The 25695-nt window shown below is 35.8% G+C and overlaps 1 protein-coding gene across 2 annotated transcripts; it reads right to left on the minus strand.

The window, feature by feature from the left end:
* Positions 1–14691: 14691 nt before the first annotated feature.
* On the minus strand, positions 14692–24687 carry LOC106059241 (nematocyst expressed protein 4-like). Of its 2 annotated transcripts, XM_056034542.1 has the most exons (6): positions 24593–24687; positions 23771–23989; positions 21642–21706; positions 21311–21360; positions 15679–15757; positions 14692–14969 (listed from the first exon to the last, which is right to left on the minus strand). In XM_056034542.1, exons 2-6 carry the CDS (start codon positions 23979–23981, stop codon positions 14952–14954), a joined length of 423 nt encoding a protein of 140 aa, XP_055890517.1. In that variant the 5' UTR covers positions 23982–23989; positions 24593–24687; the 3' UTR covers positions 14692–14951. The 2 variants fall into 2 exon arrangements, with proteins under 2 accessions (XP_055890517.1, XP_055890518.1); XM_056034543.1 differs by lacking the exon at positions 21311–21360.
* Positions 24688–25695: the final 1008 nt, after the last annotated feature.

Genomic DNA, 25695 nt, shown 5'->3' on the forward strand with positions numbered 1-25695 from the left:
CTTATGTAAGTTCTGTTATGCTAAATATTAACATACAATAAATGTTTATTATTTTTTAAAGAGAAAAAATCTTTTTAGTATGCATATAAGTCAGACATAATTTAAAACAACAATTTATAAGTAGTTTTTCATATTATCGCGTGAACTGCAGCAGCGTGGTATCACTATAGAACACCTAACCAAATAAAAAAAAAATTTGGGGGGGAGTATTTTTTTTTTACGGAAATGTTTTATTCTTGAGGAATAAGAGATTGGTCCTTTGCAAAACAATTAGATCAATTAGATATTCATTATAAGACATCATTTAGGCCAGGTTCACATCTAACTTCACATTCACTTTCACCTATCCTTTGGTTTGCTGAACCGCTAGGGCACCACACAAGATCTGTTAACCTTTTTTCTCCATTATTTTATGTCATTTGTCTTTGATAAAATTTAATTCTGATAATATTGAAAACTGCCTTTTTACCTGCCTGGGTGGACCACTTCGGGGGCCGATTTTCAGTTTGTGTTTCCACACAAACTGTCTTTGTTTTTTGTTTTTTATAATTTAGAAGATTTGATTATTCGTGTATTTCAAGTACTTGCATCCCAACAAATGTTCTCTTCTTTGACTAGATTTGGTCAACATCTTTCCTAGCAGTCAGATAGTCCAATGAAGGACTCTGCTTGAACGTAGTAGCCTATGTGTCTACAATCAAAGGATTTCTTCTTAGCATGTGCTTAGATATGTTTCTTTAATGTTTTGTACCGAAACGTTCCTTTGTCAAAGCTTATATCTACTCAATCTGTCTGCCTGGTTCAAAGTTTGAACATGTTGTCTCTCCCACTTACCTTTCTCGGATCAAGTTCAAACCGTGCACTATTATTTAGTGTACCTGACAAGACATGAAGCAATCAAAAAATGAACCAGTTAGTTAATTAATTATTGGTAAATAATTATTCTGTTTGATATATAAATAAGGGGAATAAATGCTACTTAATGAGAGATGCAGATGGATATATAGATTTAATCGCCTTATTACGTTTTGTCATCTTTTTTACTTCCACTTCCCATTCTCGGATACGATTGAAATTTTGCGTCCAAGTCGATGACAATATACGAATCAATAACAAACAAGATTACAAAGAGAGTTTGTGTTGCCACACAAACTCAGAGGCGGCCCCCGTGGAAGACGGATCCCTGTCGGATCCGCATATTCGCTGGTCGACTGAGGATGGCATCGAGCAGGGTATGAAACCGAGACCGTAGAGATAATCAGTCCTGCGCGCCAACCGCACGACCGATCTTAATCTAATGACAAACTGGTTACAAACTAATATTCTACTATTAATAATATACCTACACATTACGGAATGACAACTACCGAGATGTACAATATGTCAGAAGAGCGATTTTAGATTATCTTTTGGTATTGAGCATTTTCATTTAAATGGAACTAGAATGAGGATGTAGATCTACCTAAATTAAACTACTAATTTATCACTCTCAATTTCTATAATTACTAGATCTAGATCTAAAATATATATTTGGGATAATGTAGAAGTAATTTAGATAAGATTTATATAAAAAAAAACTCTAGATAATCAATTAATAGACTAATTGCAATATGAAATATTAAAATAGTAGATATTAGTTTTAGTATTTTATAACATTGCAATATTGACATATTGACAATCTAGACTTTAGAAATAAAAATCTACACTTTAAGCCTAGAAATTTAAATTATAGATCTTGATCTAGTCTAAATCATGGCTGTCTGGTATTGCGGTTTGCGCGCTGGACTGTCGTTTGGATTCATCGATGGTCCCAGGTTCAAACCCTGCCCGCTCCCATTCCCCGTCGTCCTACGGGAGGTTTGGACTACAACTCTGAAGGAACATCCGAAACATGTAAAACATCAAACATTCTAAAAAACTAGACCAAGAAATTCTAGATCTAGATTCTATAATGATTTTAATTAGAATTTAAATCTAAATCTAGTTTTAAAGTCTAGCTCTAGTGTAAGAAAAAAATCTAGATCTAGTGTAAAAAATCTAGATTAGATCTAACTCTAGCTATTATGTCTTTTTAAAATGCGAGTAACATTACGAGGTTTAATAAACATTACTATACCGAGTTGTTTTAGCATTTAAATAATTTATACCATATGACGTCAAAGGAAAAAAATCCACTACGTCATACGGCCTAGTTAGACTAAAAAATGTCATCTATACGAGCAGCTTGTTGAGGGTTCATAGACATTGGTGTACGAGTGATTTCTTTTAGCATTTCATTTAAAGAATTAATTCCATATGACGTCAAAGGAAAAAAATCCAATACGTCACACAGCCTAGTTAGACTAAGAAATGTCATCTTTACGAGCAGCTTCTCGAGGGTTCATAGACATAATTGCACCGAGTGAGATCTTTAAGCATTTCATTTGATGGGCTAGTTAGACTAAATATGTATATAACATATATTTAAAAGGATAAAAGACGCTGTTTTTTTGTTTTATCTGTCAGTCTGTCTGTCCGTCATGTTAATAGCGAGAAAAAAAAAAGACTAAAAGCTATTGAAAATCTGATTAAAATTTAATTTCCCTTCCGAAACATTGCGTAAGTTTTAAGTTTCTATAATAGATTGTTCCGGATGTTTATATATTTATAGTGAGAGAAAATAAGAATTACAGAATAATCAAATACCGTTAATTAAATTTGTGGGATGGTTTGTTATGAAAATTAGATGTACCATAGCCTTATGGAGAGATTTTCAAAACATACTTTGGTGTTAGGAAGATTTTTTCCTTAAAAATCTGAACATAATATTAACGATAATTAGATTTTCTAACATTTTAGCTAGAAAGTTTAATGTAGTGTAAGAGAGAAGTGCGATTTTACATAAATAGAGTTAAAATATTTTTCATAAAAAATCCGGAACAACTAATTTTCGTAAATGGGAAAATTATTTGTTTTATTTATTAGAAGAGGTATTTCAAACATTTATTAGCGTTATTAGATTTTTCATATAAAATTCGGATCATTTTTGGCGACGATTTGTAAGAAAATTAAAGTAATGTAGGTCGATTGCTTTTTCGAAACACAATCCGGAACATTCTTTACCGATTAAACAAATTGTATTATGTTTCGGCAAGAAAATTAACTGTAAAATAAGTCTAAAAAGTGATTATCAAAAATCGTTTCTAGTAAATTACTTTCTTATTTTAAAATCCTGAACAACCTATTGTCGATATTTAAAAAAAAAAATTATTTGACATAAATTTGTTTTAAGTAAAAAATTCGGAACAATGGATATTGATAAATAAACTATAGTGAAGTAGTGTCAAAGAATATAAGTGTAATATTAGTCAATTATGCAATTTCAAACAATCATTTGACATGATTTATTTTTTATAAAACAATATTGGGAACAACTTTGTAGTTAATGAAATATAAATCAGTATAGATATTTTTATTTAGCATTTATATGCTATTTACATTAAAAAACCGGAACAATGTATTAAAGATGATGTGTTTATTGCAACGTTTAAGCAAGGAAATAAAATCTAATATAAGTTAGAAGAGCAAACAAATATTCGCTGGCATTGATTTGTTTTTCACAAACATCCGGAACAATCTATTATAGATACTTAAAACTATTGCAATATTTCTGAGTGAAAAATTAAAGGTTAAATCAGATTTACAATAGCCTTTAGTGTTATTTGCTAATCTGATCGTGACGGACAGACCGACCAACTGACAAAACGCACAAAAATAAGCTTCTTTTATTCGGATGGGGGCACTAAACAAAAAAATAAATAAAATCTGATTTTTTTAAAAAGTTTAAGGAATTGGTTTAGCACCATCACATGTTGCGACGTTACGCTACTGCACGAAAGTCGCTGCATAAAAAGTCCATTTAAAAAAATGTGCGTGATATTTACATACAAAGTGCATTATTAGCCTTTATAAACCAACAGAAATGTTTTCTTTTTTAATTATAGCAGCTAGTTGACCAGAAGAAAAAAAATCTTTAACTATTATTTATATTTGTTGTAAACATTTCTTGTACATTTTATAAATATATTTGACTTAGTGATACTAAAAATACACATGCATTGTTCAGCTTTGTTAGCATATTGTAACATTGCCTCCCTTACATTTACGTAATTGTTTTAGAATTGGTGTATTTTTATGAAAAAATCGCTTGCATAATTAATTTTATAAATTAAACGGTTTGCTTTTAGAAAACCAAAAGTAGCCGTTGCACCTAAACTTTTCAAGCTGCATTTAATGATGAAATAATATTTTTCATATCTCTTCTAGTTTTCGAGATCTGCGTGTGACAGACGGACAGACGGACATTTTGCACAACCTAATAGCGGCTTTTTCCACATACGGGGGCCGCTAAAAATTCACCAAGCGGTTCTTTCCTTTAGATAAGCATTTTTTTTAAATACTCTTTTTTTTGTTTGCTTGTTTAAGTCTTCCTTCATTATGACACGGCTCTGACTGCGTGTAAATGGGCTGGATGTCCATGTAGGCCTATTTCGTTTTTCTACACTGCAGTTAACAGAGCGTAAACTAACGTGAACAAACAAGATCCTTTGTGTAGTGTCAAAGCCATAATTGAGATTATTACAGTCCATAAGATTACACGTTTAGATAAACATTACAGATCAACAACTTTAAAGACTGGTCGATACATAAGAGAATGAGATATTCGAGGCAGTAATGCCGCAGTATTACATGCAAGTTTGTAAAGGGTTAGAGCTACGTCTATCCATCCTCGTGTTTGGTAAGACTTCTCGTATCAGACCTGTTATACGTACACACAAGATATCAGTAGAATGAGGATACTTTAGTCAGGAGAAATGTGTATGTCCTGACGTAACAAAGTAGTAGGCTCTAAAATTATGTTGAAATGTCTTTAAAAGGACCTTTTGAATCGATCTTGTTGCTAAGCGATTTGGCAAAAAAAAAAAAAAAGTTATTCAAAAGATAAAAAGTCGTCCCTCAATTTGTTAAACGTTGGTAGGCTTTAAAATGTCGTGTTTACCTCATGTATACTTCAGATAGTGTTAATATGGAATCACAATGCAAATATTATCGACTTTTTTTGTCCTTAAAAAGAAAGACTTCCTTTGCGCCCTTTGTCAGCACGTGGCAATACCATATAATAGTACTAATACCAAATATATATATTGAGGTCCAAATATATATACACGTATAACTATTCATATTATATTTTAGATATCCAGATACAGTAAACCATTTGTTATAAAACGTTTGTCTGCTTTTACAAAAGTGCATTTTTTCCCACTGTGTTGATGCCACAGAAGGTAGTTCCAGCTCTCATCTTGGTTACCCCACTCTGTTGGCACGTTTGTTTTTAAGTGGTAGGTCTATAAGTCAACATTTTACTACACGCATCTGCTCTCCATGTGTGGGAGAACATAGCATTTATAGAAGCCTCTGCACTAAGTATGTGGGGGTGAAAAGTTGTAGAGCGAGTCTTAAACCTTGAGGGGGTCCTTTTTTTCAGAGAGAACAGCTTTGCATTAAACTGCCTGACAGTCCCAAATGTTGCGAAAAACGGTCTTTAAAAACTGCACTTTTTTTTATAGGAAGCAATCTTGTTCAGCAGGCCTGGGAACCAGCTCAGGGTATAAAGCTGCTGTGCGACCTATGGTGCGACCAGTTCGCCTCCCTCCGTGGGCACTCTCTCTCTCTCTCTCTCTCTCATGTTAGATACAGCTATTTCAAAACGCTGGTAAGGCCAGTATCCAAGTACACATTATGGCAACAAAGAGTTTGTGTTCGAGAAGTCAGTTACCACCTGAGAAAATACTTGGGGAACGGGTCAGCACCCAAGAATCATTCTTAAACCAAGAGGTATTTCAGTAAGACGTGAAACAACTGGCCACTAACGCCAGCAGCCGATACGTCGTCTATACTCTCTATACCAGCACTCCTGTGATTAATCACAGGCTCAAGCACAAACTGGGGAGCCGCTTTCCATCAACAACCTTTAAGATGACTGCGTGGCTGTACGATACTAACAGTCACAGTAACGCTGGATATACAAATAAGGTATGCTGTTCATTCACATGTATACATCTATATAATCCTCCAAGTTAGAAGTGCCATTCATACTGGCTTAGCCCTTTCGCAGTGGGAACATCATCCTAGGGCCTAGGAGATTTTAATGCTAAGTCACCCGTTTTAGGTAGCCAGGAGACAGAAAGGTCGCAGGCTGCTCAAGATATGCCATGAAACAAGCCTGGTCGCTTTGCAGGGTAAAGACATCTCCCCTCCCTCCAAACGGGACTGGGAGATTGTCGCAACCTGACCTGTTGCTGGTGGCAGTGACTTAAGGTCGCAGTTGATAGTGGATGTTCTGGAAGCCGGTAGGCATCAACTTCTGGTCATAGGTCCTATTAAACTCTAAGAGCTTGACATGTTCAGATTCAAAATGGGCATACAACCGGGCACACAACCGGTCACTCAACTGGACTCTGTCACATAACTTTTTATTTCTTCTGAGTCCAACCACTAGCCATCAAACTTCTGGTAGTCGTCATTCATTCCTGACAATCATGAAAACAAACAAAAAATGACTAAAACATTGAAGCACACGTTCAGACTTGACAAGACAATAATAGAGGTCTATTTGAAGCAACTAGATTCTACCTAATAAGAAATTACTGTAGAGGCAATATAACATCAATGTGTTTGTGAAGACTGGTTGTCGTACCATAGATTGGAAATATGGCTTCTATGCGCCTATTGTTCTGCGTTCTTCAAGTTACCAGCAATGTTCTATTTTTAGATTGAGTTCTGTGTAGCAACACGACAATGAATAAGATACACTAGGTCAGTGTTTCCCAAACTTTTGACCTATGCGTACCCCTTTTAGAATTTTTTTCACGCTAAGTACCCCTCGTCACCCTCCCCCATTTCAGAAAGCGTGAAAATTGTGGCGTGGAAGAAGCTCCATCATGAATGTTGATTTTTACCAGTGTCAACATTAATAAGGATTTAAAACCATGTTAACTGCATTCACTTTTTTTTCTTTTTTTTTTAAACAGTTTTTTCAGCTGACCAGAACTCAGTCCTGACAAGTGGTCATTTTTCAAGTTGCGATTGATACAAAATTAGAAAAGAAGTTTTATAATTCATAGCTTCACTTCCTGTTCTTTTTATTTAGCCAGCACTAAAATCAAGAAGTAGTGAAGTTCTAGATACACGTCATCTAACTTTTTCTAATCAGAAATAGAGTTTCTTTGCTATCCATGCATTACATCTGTTTATAGACCGTGATGTAATTACACATGCATTACATCTGTTTATAGACCGTGATGTAATTAACCATGCATTACAACTGTTTATAGACCGTGATGTAATTACACATGCATTACAACTGTTTATAGACCGTGATGTAATTACACATGCATTACAACTGTTTATAGACCGTGATGTAATTACACATGCATTACATCTGTTTATAGACCGTGATGTAATTACACATGCATTACATCTGTTTATAGACATGATGTAATTACACATGCATTACATCTGTTTAGAGACCGTGATGTAATTACACATGCATTACATCTGTTTATAGACCGTGATGTAATTACACATGCATTACAACTGTTTATAGACCATGATGTAATTACACATGCATTACATCTGTTTATAGACGTGATGTAATTACACATGCATTACATCTGTCTATAGGCGTGATGTAATTACACATGCATTACATCTGTTTATAGACCGTGATGTAATTACACATGCATTACATCTGTTTCTAGACCGTGATGTAATTACACATGCATTACATCTGTCTATAGGCGTGATGTAATTACACATGCATTACATCAGTTTATAGACATGATGTAATTACACATGCATTACATCTGTTTATAGACCGTAATGTAATTGCACATGCATTACATCTGTTTATAGACATGATGTAATTACACATGCATTACATCTGTTTATGGACATGATGTAATAACACATGCATTACAACTGTTTATAGACCGTGATGTAATTATACATGCATTACAACTGTTTATAGACCGTGATGTAATTATACATGCATTACAACTGTTTATAGACCGTGATGTAATTATACATGCATTACATCTGTTTATAGACCGTGATGTAATTACACGTGCATTACATCTGTTTATAGACCGTGATGTAATTACACATGCATCACATCTGTTTATAGACCGTGATGTAATTACACATGCATTACATCTTTTTATAGAACGTGATGTAATTACACATGCATTACATCTTTTTTAGACCGTGATGTAATTACACATGCATTACATCTGTTTATAGACCGTGATGTAATTACACATGCATTACATCTGTTTATAGACCGTGATGTAATTACACATCTGTTTATAGATCGTGATGTAATTACACATGCAATACATCTGTTTATAGACTGTGATGAAATTACACATGCATTACATCTGTTTATAGACCGTGATGTAATTACACATGCATTACATCTGTTTATAGACCGTTGTGTAATTAGACATGCATTACATCTGTTTCTAGACCGTGATGTAATTACACATGCATTACATCTGTTTATAGACCGTGATGTAATTACACATGCATTACATCTGTTTATAGACCGTGATGTAATTACACATGCATTACATCTGTTTATAGAACGTGATGTAATTACACATCTGTTTATAGACCGTGATGTAATTACACATGCATTACATCTGTTTATAGACTGTGATGAAATTACACATGCATTACATCTGTTTATAGACCGTGATGTAATTACACATGCATTACATCTGTTTATAGACCGTTGTGTAATTACACATGCATTACATCTGTTTCTAGACCGTGATGTAATTACACATCTGTTTATAGACGTGATGTAATTACACATGCATTACATCTGTTTATAACGTGATGTAATTACACATGCATTACATCTGTTTATAGACCGTGATGTAATTACACATGCATTACATCTGTTTATAGACCGTGATGTAATTACACATGCATTACATCTGTTTATAGACCGTGATGTAATTACACATGCATTACATCTGTTTCTAGACCGTGATGTAATTACACATGCATTACATCTGTCTATAGGCGTGATGTAATTACACATGCATTACATCTGTTTATAGACCGTGATGTAATTACACATGCATTACAACTGTTTCTAGACCGTGATGTAATTACACATCTGTTTATAGATGTGTCGTTTTTTTCTTGAGTTTAAACCATTTCAACCATGGAAAATAAACATGTTACAGTCTTTTCGTATTTAGCATTGAAACAGTCATGTGAATATTGTTACAATATAACCATATGTGAATATTTATTTATTTATATTGTTTTTGTCTAAGATGTGCCTCGCTCTAATCATTTCAGTCGTTGGTAATGTTCCTGTACAATATTCCTGTTCGACATGTTTTATTGGTTTTTGGATCAAATTAAAAAAAAAAATGTTCTTGTGCTCATTTGTTTAAACTTGCACTTAATCTTTTGGTCTTTGATATTTTGTAACATATTGAAAACAAAAAGCCTGTAATGTATTTTGTCTTTGTTGCTCTTATCAAATATTTGACTCTCATACTGCATTAAACTTTCAACAAACATTCTTATTAGAAAAAGACATTAACCAACCAGTCGATGACCTCTGGAATTTCATTAAAAACCATCTTAAAAGCATTATAGAAAATCATATACCAACTATAAATCGTTGGAACGAAATAAATAAATGCTGGTGTAATAATAGACTAAAGAAGCTTTGTAAACAGAAGGAAAACCTGTATAGAAAATTTAAGGAAACTAAGGCAGAAAGAGTTTACAAAAAGTATATAAAAATTAAACACCTTACCCAAAAAGTAAGCAGACAGCTGCAGAGTGAATACATAAACACTTGTAGTGGAGTGGATACCTTTTCAGAAAACACCGGCCACCCCGATATCCACGTGACCCTTCCCCCTAGATGGCACCTTGTGTCCGCGCTTAACAAGGCAGACCAACGTGGGCACTGTCCATTCGACCGGCATCTCTTGTCGCTGTAGTGTCCGTAAGTTACTGGACCTACGACGTCTCCACTCCCTGTTTGTGCCTGGTTCTACACCATGTGTTTATGGATGGCTGCAGGTAATTACATTTTATTTATTTATATTAGATTGTAATTTTAATTAGTAGTTTATATAGAATGTTAAATGTCCATCTTGTTAGAGAATTACTTTGTCATTAATTTGTATAATGTTTGTGATGTCTCCTATCCCTCCTTATGTTCTGATAAGAGATGATTGGCTTACATTATTAGATTTTCTATTTGTTGATGTAGTATTTAGACCTGATGTTGTGTGTACAACTTGGTCTAACCATTTAGGCCTATTAATTATGTTTAGTTTATGCCCATGTGTAATTATGTTTTATGTTTGCCTTTGGCAGGTCTTTAGTATATAATAAACAGTTTGGAATCGCCCTACGAGTTCCTTTCATCATTTAGAATTTAGTTGTCTTCTGTGCCAAACCCACCACACAATGTAATATCTAAAGATAACAACAAAAACCTATGGTCATGCATTAAGTCTAAGAAAATGGAAACAACAGGCATAGCGCCATTAAAAGATGAACATAACATAATACATAATGATAATGAAGCTAAAGCAAACGTCCTAAACAAATACTTTGCATCAGCATTCTCAGGCCCAGGAGACATATTACTGAATTTGAACCAAGTAGACAACATAGAAGATATAGTAGTACAAGAAAATGGAATTCAAAAACTATTAGCCAACACCAAACCAAATAAAGCGTCTGGACCTGATGGTATTCCAGCTAGATTACTCAAAGAACTAAGCGATGAGCTAGCCCCAGTGTTCAAAATACTCTTTCAGGAATCGCTTAACCAGGGCAGAGTACCAAAGGACTGGAAAGAAGCTAATGTCACCCCCCTATTTAAAAAAGGAGAAAAATCTGACCCAGGAAACTACAGACCAGTATCACTTACCAGCATCACATGTAAAATCCTAGAACACATAATATGTAGCAACATCATAAACCACTTAGACAAACATAATGTCCTCACACCATACCAATATGGCTTTAGGAAATATAGATCATGTGAAACACAACTAATAGGACTAATTGATGATTTTTCAAAAGGTTTAGATAATAGTGAACAAATTGATGCTATCTTACTAGATTTTTTCCAAGGCTTTTGACAAAGTTCACCACCATAGTTTGCTTAAAAAAATTAAATTATTTCGGCATTAATGGTCCACTGCATCAGTGGATTAAAGATTTTCTGATAGGGAGAGAACAAACTGTAATAATAAATAGCTCTAAATCAACACCGATAACAGTAAACTCAGGTGTACCCCATGGAACAGTCTTGGGTCCACTATTTTTAATTTACATAAATGATTTACCAAATTGCATTACTTCAGGAACAAAAGTCAGATTATTTGCAGACGATTGCATAATATATAGAACAATAAAAACAACACTAGACACAGATATTTTACAAAGAGAATTAGATGAATTACAGAAATGGGAATCAAATTGGAGCATGTTTTTCCACCCAGAAAAATGTCAGTTGTTAAGAGTAACAAAAAAACTAAAACAAATTAATTCCATTTATCTTATTCATGGCAAACCAGTAACACAGACTAAAAACGCAAAATACCTAGGTGTTATAATAAATGAAAAACTGTCATGGAATCCACATATTGACGAAACTATAAAAAAAAATCCAACAAAGCATTAGGGTTTATTAAAAGAAATTTCTATAAATCAAATAAGAACATAAAACTAAAATGTTATTTAACCTTGGTTAGGCCAATAATAGAATATGCATCCTCCGTTTGGGACCCCTCAACTCAAGAAAATATTAAGAAACTGGAACAGACACAAAATAGAGCAGTGAGATTCATAACAAACGAATATTCACATTTGACTAGAGTAACACCTTTAGTAAAATCACTAAATTTAGAAAACTTTCAGGACAGAAGACTCAAAAGTAAAGTAGCAATTATACATAAAACACTGAACCATAATCTTCAAATACAAAAACAAAATTTAATAAAATACTCTGAAAGACACAAAGATAAAGGCACATTCCTCGTCCCATATGCTAGGACAAATTTGTACAAATACTCCTTCTTCCCTAGTGCTATTAGAGCATGGAATGGGTTGCCTGAGCTAGCCAGGAAAACCAGTGACTTGGCAGAATTTAAGACATTGCTTAATATGCATGACTAAATGCATGACGCGTAGGACGTAATCATCTTCTTTTTTGAAGTAACGTCTGTATTATATAAGATAAGAAGATAAGATACGTCAGAATATGTTGGCTTATCTCCCGCGGCAAAAGTCATGAGAGTTTGATTCTAAATCAAGGAAGTCAACATTTATTCTGTTGCCGGTTATTTCATGCAAAGAGGGCCCTCGGTGAGAAGACAACAATGTTCGCCTATGATATGCGATGCACGATCCCCCTTTCTCACTTCTTATCAGGATCTCTTCTTCTTTCTCTGGCTTTCCATCGGTATAAAAATGTTTCGTTTTGCATATTCGGGAATTTCGACTGTAGCCTTATTTATTACAATGTTTGAACAAATAAAACAAGTTATGATGTAAATACATAACAAGCTGAACTCGTTGTTTCTATCTAACTGCAGTCAAAGTACTTATGAAACAAGAGACTCATTAAATAAAATAAAGTGTGTTTATTCAAAGTTGTAGATACACGATTTTTTCTTCAAAATTTTATTATTTGTAATGTATCTGTTGTAATCAGATTTATATTACACACTCTCTATATCAATGCAAGTACAACTATTTTATCGAATTGTGTTTAATAATTAAAAATAACAACATCTAGATTCTACAACTACTTCATTGTATTTCCATTATATAGACTAAAGAAACCAAAAGACATAATGCTTTGTTCTTATAAATATTAAAATCGTTGTAAGTAATATATATATATATATATACATGGGCGTGGCGTAGCCAGGATTTTTTTTCGGGGGGGGGGGGATACTCCCTTCGCCGCAAAAAAAAAATTCATGTGTGTGTGCGTGTGTACATAATTAATCCCTTCATTCTTTCGGAAGACGTTTATTGTAACCTAGTATAGGTTCTTCCTGGAGTTAGTGGGAAAATTGTAGATTCCCCGCCCTTGCCAGCAAGGGGGTCTGGGGGAGCGCTGTGAGCTCCGCTAGCGCGGGGCGAAGCCCAGACGCCAAGCACTATTTCCGGTATTAAATGCCAACAAAATGCATATTCTGAGGTATCTACAGTGCATTATCCTGCTATTAAATTTTTTTTTTTTTCAAAAACCTTATGTGCTATTCTTACTGACTTAGATCCTCCCGCGTCGTTCGGCGCATTGGGCGGCACAAAAAATCTGTCACTGGCAGTGTCTGAAGCCTTTTCCCACCTGCTCTGAGGACCTCCATGACAGTGTAGCGCCAAGTTGTACTAGGATGTCCCCGTTTGCGCTGTCCTCGTAATGGCCTCCATGTCATCGCAACTCTTAGTGTGCGTAATTTATTTCCCGCAAACCTCATGCGACGCTCTGTCACAACCGAACTAAGGGGTCGACTCCCAAATAGGGAAAGGATTTCCTTGATTGAGATCCGATCTCTATAACTGACTCCTAAAATCCGTCTTAGCCATCTTTGTTGAGCCACATTTAGACTTTTTCAATTTCGGCAGATGACTATTCACTGCACTGTATTAATGGAGCCCAACCGCTGGTAGAAATTTTTAACCTCTATGGCTATTCGCTTGGAATTAGGTGACTGTAATTTGCTTTAGATTTATATCAAAAAGGGAAGTTTTATCGTCAAAATCATTTGGGGGGGGGGGAACTAAAAAATCTAGGGAGTTTTTTTTATTCAAAACCCTATTAGCTACGGTCATAGAATTTGGTTACTGTAGTTTGCTTTAGAATAAAATTGAAGAGAGAGAGGTTTTCAACCTCAAAACTCTTTATGGGGGTTTTTAACCTCAAAACCTTCAGGAGGGGTTTTAAACTTTTTTAAAAAGCCCTCTGGAAGAGGGGGTTAAAATCAAAACCCCCATTGGCTTGGAGACGCTCATAGCATTTTGAGTGGGTAATTTGCTTTTTTTATATATTGAAGAGGTATTTTTTTAGCTTCAAACCCCGCTGGAGGAGGATTTAAACTCAAAACCCCTTATGGCTACAATCATAGAATTTTGAGTGTGTAATTTGCTTTTTTATATTAAAGAGGTGGTTTTTAGCTATAAACCCCGCTGAAGGGGGTTTTAAACACAAACCACTCTTGGCTACGATCATAGAATCTGGTGACTGATGTTTGGATAGTCTTATATTGAAGAGGGGGGAATATCGTAAATTTCGGAGGGGGGTTTAAAATCAAAATTTTCCTTAGCTATGCTCTTGGAAATTTGGAGATTCTCGTTTGCATTCTTTTCCGATTTTGTTTTATAGAAGAGGGGGATTTGACTGCAAAATCCCCTGGTAGGGGGTTTCAAACTCAAAACCCCCTTGGCTGCGCTTGGGCAAGTCATGGTTTAGTATTAAAATCTCATCTAAAATAAATAGAATCAAAGCAAAAAATAAGTCACTAAATTCCGATTCCCCCCTCCGGGGGCATTTTATTTCGGGGGGGGGGTTGAACCCTAAAGCGCCCCCCTGGCTACGCCTATGTGTGTGTGTGTATATGTATATATATAATATATATGATATTTATATCAATGACAGTTCACTAATCTTTTCTAGACCTATGTAGTATACAATAGAATTAGATAAGAATTTTGTCCCTTTACCAAATAATTTCCTTAAATAAAATGTTAATAAATATTAGTATCTAGAACTAAGTCAGCCAATTGACATATTGGTACAAAATCTTGTGTGACAGTCGTAAACTGAATTGTTTCCTCCAGAGCCAGCTTTAGTTGTCACAAATACACTGTAGTAAATAAAAAAAAAAGATTAAAGCTTAAATGTGTCACATAAAAATTTTGTATTTGTATTTTAACAAAGTATACATAGAACATATAAGGAACAAACTTAGATCTTTGGTATGCGCTCAGAGTCATCATATGCGTGACGAGTTTAAAACAAAGAACTGTAGACCTGATACATCCACGAGTCTAAGGGAGAGGCCGATGAAACATGGTGGCTCAGATTAGTCTTTTTTTTTTATTGAATTAATTAAATTTAGTGTTGCTTAAGCCTAATTGTTTAAATTCATGAGCTAGTCTATATGAGTTTTATTCTAAACAAAATGACTTCGTTCATTGCTAAAACACAGACTTGGCTTAAGTTCAGTTTCTCGTGACTTGCACACTCTTCATCTATTCTATATGTACTCTTCACAACGTAATGAAATGACTGGTACATAGATATTTCATGTGAACTTTTAAACTTTATGAGGGCCGGTAAGAGCCTATGTTATTTTTTCCTGTGGCTATGGTCTCGGTTAAAAACGTCTAAAAGAGTTGAACTCTGTTTTAAAATAGCGTTTTTTTTTTGTGTTTTTTTTTTTAATCGAGTCAAATCTTGCAGCAAACTTCTTGATGTGAACAGAAAACCTTTTCAACGAAATTTTTTCAATCTCTCGTTTTGTTTATGTCTTAGTCTTAGCCTGTACATTTCTAAAGGAAACCAAATCTCACCACACAGATCCAAATGATGATCCAAGGTAGGAAGAACAAGGTGATGATACAATGGAGCAGGTGATTGATTTGTTCTTTCCTGGGGAAACAGGTGGACATTTAGTTCATCTACTAGGACCAAGATAATCACATGTACTGATATACTGAGGTACTGGTGTACTGATATACTGATGCACTGATGTACTGGTTTATTGATGTACTGGTGTACTGATGTACTGGTGGTGAATACCCTTTTACAGACTATCAAAGTTATCAATTTTTTAAAACTGCACTGAAAACTCATTAATCCCAAAAGCTGCATGGACCACTTCTTCATAAAAAAATGACCTAATCTTAAAGCTGTATGGACAGGCTAATCGAAAACTAGACCAAAATTCAGCTGTTTCAAAATTCAAAATATAAGAGATACCAAAAAGTTGGAGAGAACAACAATGTGAGTTGTATCTTATCTCTGTGACAGTAACAGTGAGACCATGGGCGTAGCCAGGGGGGGGGGGGGGGGGGTTTGGGGTTCAAACCCCCCCCCCCCGAAATGAAATCCCCCCCGGGGGGGGGGGGAAGACGGACTTTAGTGACTGATTTTTTGCTTTAATTTTGTTTATTTTAGGTGAGATTTTTAATACTAAACCATCATTTGCCCCAGCGCAGCCAAGGGGGTTTTGATTTAAAAACACCTACAAGGGGGTTTTGAGTTTAAAACCCCCTACCACGGGGGGTGGAGACGGACTTTAGTAACTGATTTTTTCTTTGATTTTGTTTATTTTAGGTGAGATTTTAATACTAAACCATCTCTTGCCTCAGCGCAGCTAAGGGGGTTTTGAGTTTAAAACCCCTAACAGGGGGTTTTGAGATTTAAACCCCCTACCAGGAATTTTTTAAGTTAAATCCCCCTCTTCTATAAAACAAAAGAAAAAAAAATGCAAACGAAAATCCCCAAATTCCAAGAGTTAAGGAAGATTTTGATTTTATAGCCCCCTCCAAAATTTACGATGAACCCCCTCTTCAATTTGAAAAAAAAAAGCAAATTATGCACTCAAAATGTTATGAGCGTAGCTAAATGGGTTTTGACTCAGTTACAAGTTTAAACTCTCCTCCAGTGGAGTTTGAGGATACAAAAATACATCTTCAATTAAAAAAAAAGCAAAATTACACACTCTAAAATCTATGAGCGTAGCCAAATGGGTTTTGAGTTTAAACCCCCCGCCAGCGGGGTTTGAAGCTAAAAAATACATCTTCAATGTAAAAAAAAGCACTCAAACTGCTATGAGCGTTGCCAAAAGGGGTTTTGAGTTTCAATCCCCCTTCGGAAGGGTTTGATGCTAAAAAATACCTCTTTAATATAAAAAAAGCTAATTACACACTACAATTATTTGAGCGTAGCCAAGCCAATTGGGTTTTTGAGTTTAAACTCCTTTCCTCCAGTTGGTTTTGAGTTTAGAATCCCCCTACAGAGCGTTTTGAGGTGGAAAACCTCTATCTTCAATATTACTCTAAAGCAAACTACAGTTACCAAATTCTATGATCGTAGCTAAATGGGGTTTTGAAATAAAAAAAACAAGGTCCTGAGATTTTTTAGTTTAAAACCCCCAACAGATGATTTTGACGATAAAACTAAAAGCAAACTACAGTCACCTAATTCCAAAAGCGTATTCAAGAGAGGTTACACATTTCTACCAGTGGCAGTGCTCCATTAATAAAGTGCAGTGAATAGTCATCTGCCGAAATTGAAAAACACTAAATGTGGCTCAAAAAAGATGGCTAAGACAGATTTTAGGAGTCAGCTATTGAGATCGGGTCTAAATCAAGGAAATCCTATGCCGAACTGGGAGTCGACCCCTTAGTAAGATTGTGACAGAGCGTCACATGAGGTTTGCGGGACATGTTCTTTGACAAAATGAATTACGCATAATAAGAGTTGCGATGACATCCTAGTACAACTTGGCGTCACACAATCATGGAGGTCCTCAGAGCAGGTGGGAAGAGGCTTTAGACATTACCAAGTGACAGATTTTTGTGGAAACAGCTTGACGGCAAATGCGCCGAACGGCGCGGGAGGGTCTAAGTCAGTAAGAATAGCTCATTAATTTTTGAAATAAGACTTTTTAATAGTAGGAAAATGCACTGTAGATACCTCAGAATATATATTTTGTTGGCATTCAATACCAGAAATAGTGCTTGGCGGCGGGGCTTCGCCCCGCGCTGGGGGAGCTCCTAGCGCTCCCCCAGATCCCCTTGGTAGCAATGGCGGGAAGTCAACAATTTTTCCTCTAACTACAGGAAGAACCTATTCTATGGCATAATAAACGTGTTCCGAAAGAATGAAGATTATGTACACCCACACACATACATATATACAAATATCTTTTTTTCGCGAGGGAGGGGGGCATGGGGGGAGGAGAAAAAAAATCCCCCCCCTAAACCCCCCCCCCCCCGAAAAAAAATCCTGGCTACGCCCATGAGTGAGACAGTCTATTTCTAGATTTATCATGACATCTAGAGATAGACTTCTCCGTGAGAACTTATTAAATGACGTCTAGAGATAGACTTATCCGTGATAACTTATTAAATGACGTCTAGAGATAAACTTTGTTTGAAATTATTTAATGACGTCTAGAGATAGACTTCTCCGTAAGAACTTATTAAATGACGTCTAGAGATAGACTTCTCTGTGAGAACTTATTAAATGACGTCGTCTAGAGATATACTTCTCCGTGAGAATTATTAAATGACGTCTAGAGATAGACTTCTTTGTTTGAAATTATTAAATGACGTCTAGAGATATACTTCTCCTTGAGAACTTATTAAATGACGTCTAGGGATAGACTTCTTTGTTTGAAATTATTAAATCACGTCTAGAGATAGACTTCTCCGTGAGAACGTATTAAATGACGTCTAGAGATAGACTTCTTTGATTGAAATTATTAAATCACGTCTAGAGATAGACTTCTCTGTGAGAATCATTTGAACGAAGAAAAAACAATGTACTCTTTACCATGGGCGTAGCCAGGATTTTTTTTCGAGGGGGGGGTTGGGGGGGGGTGAATTTTTTTCTTCCCCCCCTCCCACCGACCCCCCCCCCCTCCCCCGCGAAAAAAAAATTGTATGTATTTATGTGTGTGTGTGTGTACATAATCTTTATTACATTCTGACCCTTTATTCTTTCGGAAGACGTTTATTGTGCCCTAGAATAGGTTCTTCCATGAGTTAGTGAAAAAATTGTAGATTCCCCGACATTACTAGCAAAGGGGTCTGGGGAAGCGCCAGGAGCTCCCCCAGCGCGGGGCGAAGCCCCGCCGCCAAGCACTATTTCTGATATTGAAAAACAACAAAATGCATATTCTGAGGTATCTACAGTGCATTTTCCTGCTATTAAAAAGTTCTATTTCAAAAAGCTAATGTGCTATTCTTACTGACTTAGACCCTCCCTCGTCGTTCGGCGCATTTGCCATCCAACTGTTTCCATAAAATTGTAGACTCCCCGCCATTACTAGCAAGGGGATCTGGGGGAGAGCCAGGAGCTCCCCATCGCGGGGCGAAGCCCCGCCGCCAAGCACTATTTCTGGTATGGAAAGCCAACAAAATGCAAATTCTGAGGTATCTACAGTCCATTTTAATGCTATTAAAAAGTTTTATTTTAAAAACCTAATGTGCTATTCTTACTGACTTAGAGCCTCCCACGCCGTTCGGAGCATTTGACGTCAAGCACTTTCCATAAAAATCTGTCACTGGTAATGTCTGAAGCCTCTTCCCACCTACCATGAGGACTTCCATGAATGAGTGGCGTCAAGTTGTACTATGATATCATTGCAACTCTTCTTATGTGTAATTCATTTTGTCGGAGAACATGTCCCGCAAACCTCATGCGTCGTTCTCTCACAATCTTACTAAGGGGTCGACCCCCAGTTCGGCATAGGATTTCTTAGATTTAGATCCGATCTCTATAACTGACTCCTAAAATCTGTCTTAGCCATCTTTGTTGAGCTATATTTAGTGTTTTTCGATTTCGGTAGATGACTATTCACTGCAGTTTATTAATGGAGCCCTGCCACTGGTAAAAAATGTGTAACCTCTCTTGAATACGCTCTTGGAATTAAGTGACTTTAGTTTGCTTTAGATTTTATATCGAAAAGAGAAGTTTTATCGTCAAAATCTTCTGTTGGGGGTTTTCCACCTCAAAATGCTCTGTAGGGGGATCTTAGACTCAAAACCATCTGAAGAGGTTTTAAACTTTAAAAAAAAAAGCCATCTGTAGAAGAAACTCAAAACCCCCGATTGGCTTGGCTACGCTCAAATAATTTTAGTGTGTAATTTGCTTTTTTTTTATATTGAAGATGTATTTTTAGCACCAAACCCCTCTGAATGGGGGTTTAACTCAAAACCCCTTTCGGCAACGCTCATAGCATTTTGAGTGCGTAATTTGCTTTTTTTCTTACACTGAAGATGGCGGGGGGGTTTAAACTCAAACCCCCTTTGACTACGCTCATAGATTTTAGAGTGAGTAATTTTCTTTTATTTATATTGAAGAGGTACTTTTTAGCTTCAAACTCCACTGGAGGGGAGTTTAAACTCAAAACCCCATAGACTACACTCATAACATTTTTAGTGTATAATTTGCTTTTTTTTTTATTATTAAAAAGAGGTAAAACCCATTTATCTACGCTCATAACATTTTGAGTGCGTAATTAGCTTTTTTTTATATTAAAGAGGGGGTTTATCGTAAATTTTAGACGGGGTTTTAAAATCAAAATCTTCCTTAACTGTGCTCTTGGAATTAGGGGATTTTCGTTTGCATTTTTTTTTTGTTTTGTTTTATAGAAGAGGGGGAGTTAACTGCAAAAACCCCAGGTAGGGGGTTTAAAACTCAAAACCCCTGGTAGGGGGTTTTAAACTCAAAACCCCTAGTAGGGGTTTTTAAACTCGAATCGCTCTGGTAGGGGTTTTAAACTCGAACCCCCCTGGTAGGGGTTTTTAAACTCGAACCCCCCTGTTAGGGGGTTTTAAACTTAAAACCCCTTTGGTTTTGCTAGGGCAAGTGATGGTTTAGTATTAAAATCTCAACTAAAATAAACAAAATCAAAGCAAAAAATCAGTCACTAAATTCCGACTCTCCCCCCCCCCCCAAGGGGGGGGGATTTCATTTCGGGGGGGGGGGGGGGGGTTTGAACCCCAAGAACCCCCCCCCCCCCTGGCTACGCCCATGCTCTTTACACATTCCAATCGAATGCAATGGTTGGGAGACATTCCAAAGTGTTAGATCCTGCAGACGTTTGTATTGATTACATTGATGATATTGATATTACTTGTGAAACAAACCAAGAAGGGGAGAGCAATCAATAATCTAGGAAACAACTGAAAGAAACTGAAAGTAAAAACTACTAAATAAATAAATAAACTCCAAATTGTTTCTTCTAAAGACCTATGAGATTAAATTCTGAAGTCTATGTGGATACATCATAGGGCCTGTCATCAAGTCTAAAAATTAAGAGCATTTTTACGTCATCCAAGAATACCTTCATTCTAAACGACTGAACTCTGCTTGTAGCCACAAAACAAGATTTCCTGGAAACCTGTATGACTCTGACTGCAATACTAAATGACTTGGTATAGTCTCAGATATTGAGAAGATACTTACACAACAACAACTTGAGTACTTGGTTGACCATAGGTCACACTGACATTTGTCTAGAATGAAAACAAAACATTCTAAATCAAGAGTTTTATTTTCAAACTTCAATTTTCAGCAGATTATCTTTTCTTATTTCTTAGAAACGTTCCTTGGGATCAGATACTTACACACTAAGTGTATTTCAATGTTGATAGAAGAGAAGGGAGAGGAAGGGGCAAGTCAAACGTTTATAAAGGTACGAAGAACTAGTTACTAGTCTTAGTGGACCAGAGAGAAGGAGCCAATACATGGAGAGCTGAAATTCTATCTATAAATTGAACACGAATGCTGTCTGTACCTGTTGCGACTGCTGTTGCTGTGATGTTGGTGGCTGGAGCATATACATTGGTTGTGGGTAATAAGCTGAAATTAAAAGAAATATAAACCTTGGAAAAGCAGCAACAAAAGTGCAAGAAATATTTTGAACAACTCGTTGAAATAGAGTAAGAAAAAAAAAAGTCTTATTTAGGGGCACTAACTCAAAAAGCCGAATTCGGTTAAGAAAGGACAATTCAGATTAGTTGGGTTTTTTAAAGAAAAATCTTACAGTTGTAGCAAGTTCCGCATCAGTCAACTATAAGTCACGTAGTCACGTATCGATGGGCACTCAACTTTGTCAATCAGTTCTTAATGTAGGCCATAAATAATACTTAAAAAATACTTTTTTTTACTTTCACTCTAACTGACGAAGTCATTTATTTGGTAAGTATTCATAACTGACAAGAAAATAGACTTGCAATGGCCATGAGAGATTACTTTTAAAAATGCAAATGACAATACAAATAAATATAAGAATATCTATGAAAAGGACAAGTACAATAACAATGACAGGACAATGAGTAATCAAAGAGATTAACAATCTAAAAGATGATGGGAAAAAAAAAGAAAAAGCAAGGTTACAAAGACAGGTTTTGGGGAAACACAAACTGAAAATCGGGCCCCTAAGTGGTCCACCCAGGCAGGTAAAAAGGCAGTATTCAATATTTTCAGAATGAAATTCTATCAAAGACAAATGACAGAAAATAATGGGAAAAAAAAGGTTAACAAATCTTGTGTGGTGCCCCAGCGGTCCAGCAGACCAAAGGATATGTGAAGTTATATGTGAACCTAGTGCAACTGATATCTTATAATGAATAGCTTATTGATCTTAATGTTTTGTATAGTGATGTGTCATTTAGTTCCTAAGAAAAAAACATATCCGTTAAAAAAAAAACATCAAAAACAAAATTATGTCTGACTTATATGCATACTAAATAGATTTTTCTCTTTAAAAAAATAGTAAACATTTTTTATGTGTAAATATAATACTTAGTATAACAGAACTTACATTAACTTAACAATAAAATATTTTTTTAAAATGACAAAAAATCTACAACCGTTTGCATAAATGTGTTAAAAATATGGTATATAGTCGTCTCCCCTAATAAAGAGCCTCACGTGTTTGTTACTATTAATAGTGAATAGTTGTAAAAGTGGTGTATTTTTATGAAAAAAAAAAACTGCTTGCATAAGTGATTTAAAAAATTAGATTTTTCGCTTTCAGAAAAGACAAAAAGTAGCCATTGCATCAGAACTTTGAATGGTCTAAAATATTGTGATGTCGGATTTTCACTATCTTTTCTAGTTTACGAGATCTAAATGGGACGGACGGACAGACATTCCACTATACTAATAGTGTCTTTCCCCTTTCGGGAAAAAAATGCTAATATTAATTTCAAATTTCAAGATTCTTGTAAACAGAGCTGTCCATAGGAATATACTCCTATAATTTATTTTAAAAAAAAAACTGAACTGAATGCGTTTCAAACAGTGTAGCCCAGCGATTGGTCTCAGTGGCGACCTCTACAAATGTATACACGGCTCGTACAGGGTTTGTTGAGTGTAAACTATCGTACAATACAGCAGTACTCACGTGCATGTTCGTCTGTATCTGTAGACTTTAGTATTACTATAAAATATTCGTAATATTTACGCAGGCCTTGTTGGCCGCTTGATGATGTTCTAATTTGGTACGCTTCTTTGATGCGATGACTTTAACTTGCCGAGGACACACACTTTTCATCAGAAATCACGAAACTACTTGACTTTTCACTCTAGTTAGAGTAAGGGCGATTTGTACAAGTGTCCTTTTGTTAGATAACTCAGTAATCCATGTAAATTAGTCTTCGAGATGCACAATTGTTACGCTATTTTGAACCCCAAAATAGGGTGCTAAAACTTTTTTGGCAATGACTTTAAAATATATTAATTGCTAAAAAAAAATCCACTACTCCGTATGAGACTAACATTGTGTTTTTTTTCTAGCTGGATAATGATTACAACAAATACGTGTACTCAAACACTATAAGTCCTGGGTTTAAGTATAGAACCAGGTGGATAAATATTTTAACCTTGTTGATAAGGTGAAGAAACGAGCTTAGAGCTTACCTGGATATGGATGGTATCCATCTTGATATGGTACAATATAAGGGTAAGGTGCTTGTGGATAAGGAGGATTGTGAGGTGGAAATCTTGGTGCATTCGTTGACGGTGGGCGTCGTGGAGCTTTAGTTGAAGGTGGCCGCGGCGGAGCACTTGGCTGAGTATGAGGGTGCCGTTGAATCTTCTCGTAAGGTGGAGGTTGAGGGAAATCAGTCATTTTGAAATCTGTATCAACGAAAAAGAAATTGCTTTCATTTGAAAAATTGATGTAAACATTTTTATATAAAACGTTGTATCGAGATGCGTTTCATTTGCGACGCCAACCCATTTGTGTGTTGATCAGGCACTGTTGTTTATTGCTAATTTACTATACTTGTAAGCACTACTACAAATTTCATATGGCAGTTTAAAAAAAGAGTGCACACTTAAAATATCATGATGTCCGATTTTCATTTTCTTTTCTAATTTAAGATACCGTATCTAAACGGGACGGACGGACAGACAGATAGACCACACAATACTAATCGCGGCCGCTAAAAAAAAAGAACAGAAACTTTTAAAAAATTAAACTCAGACAAATATAAGGATATTTTTTCCAAAAGTTTTGGCTGTAAGAGTCTGTGAACTTATATGAGAGAAAGAGAAAGATAGAGGACAATTTTATTCGTAAATATTTAATTGAGTACAAAATAAACAAATCAAAATATAGATATCTATTCAGAGTATCTGTTAATATTAGAATAAATATTTGACATGTACATTCAGATTCTTTACTTTGTCACCATGTGGATAAATCTAATTTTAGTATATAGAAACATGAATTCTTACTTTCAAGTTTATAAGTCCGGAGCCTAGACAAGTTGATGTCGGCCTAATTTTAATGGAAGTCTGCTAGATCATCTCCGTATTGCATGCCGTTTTTCAGACAGAATCAATACAGATCAATGTGAATCAATACCTTTTATTAAGTTTATTTCAGTTGATGGATGTTCGGTATGAGACTGCTTTATTGATTTTATGCAGCATAACGGATGGAAGGAATAGGTCATCCTCTCTTCCATTCCACACAAAAGTACACATCTCTGTACTTATAGATTAACTCTAAATTTCTTCCATTCCACACAATAGTACACATCTCTGTTCTGATAGTTTAAATCTCTTCCATTCCACACAATAGTACACATCTCTGTTCTGATAGTTTAAATCTCTTCCATTCCACACAATAGTACACATCTCTGTACTTATAGATTAACTCTAAATTTCTTACATTCCACACACAATAGTACACATCTATGATCTGATAGTTTAAATCTCTTCCATTTCACACAATAGTACACATCTCTGTAATTATAGTTTAACTCTAAATCTCTTCCATTCCACACAAACTTACACATCACTATACAGTACCGTCTGTGGCATTTTACGTCTCGAGAGATGATCTTTTCCCTTTACAAATTCTTGTGTGGCTAAAGAGGCCAATCCTTAATACACAGCTGCGATCGCAAGTTGGGCAAATGTAATCACCAGGCGCCGTTGCATTTTCACCCTTCTTTCTGCTGCTGTTGTGTTTGGCATCTGCAATCCGAGACCTTTCTTTATGCTCTCTCTCCATGTGGATCTATCCAGTGTCACTTTTTCCAAACTGTTAGTCTCTATTTTGAAGAGCTTCATGTCGCGTTTGCATATGTCCGTATACCGTAAAAGTGGTCGACCATGGGCTCTTCTGCCTTCTATTAGATTGTCATACAGAATGTCTTGTGGGAGTCGACCTACTGGCATTCTGCGAACGTGGCCAGCCAGCCAAGGCGTCTGCTGCTGATAACAGAGTGGATGTCCTGACACCCTGCTCTTCGTAGCACTTCCTCGTTGGTTATTTTATTAAGCCACAAACTTATTTTAAAGATCCGCCTCAGGCATCGGAGGTGGAAGGC

This window comes from Biomphalaria glabrata, chromosome 7 (genome assembly GCF_947242115.1).
Source record: "Biomphalaria glabrata chromosome 7, xgBioGlab47.1, whole genome shotgun sequence".
NCBI lineage: Eukaryota > Metazoa > Mollusca > Gastropoda > Planorbidae > Biomphalaria > Biomphalaria glabrata.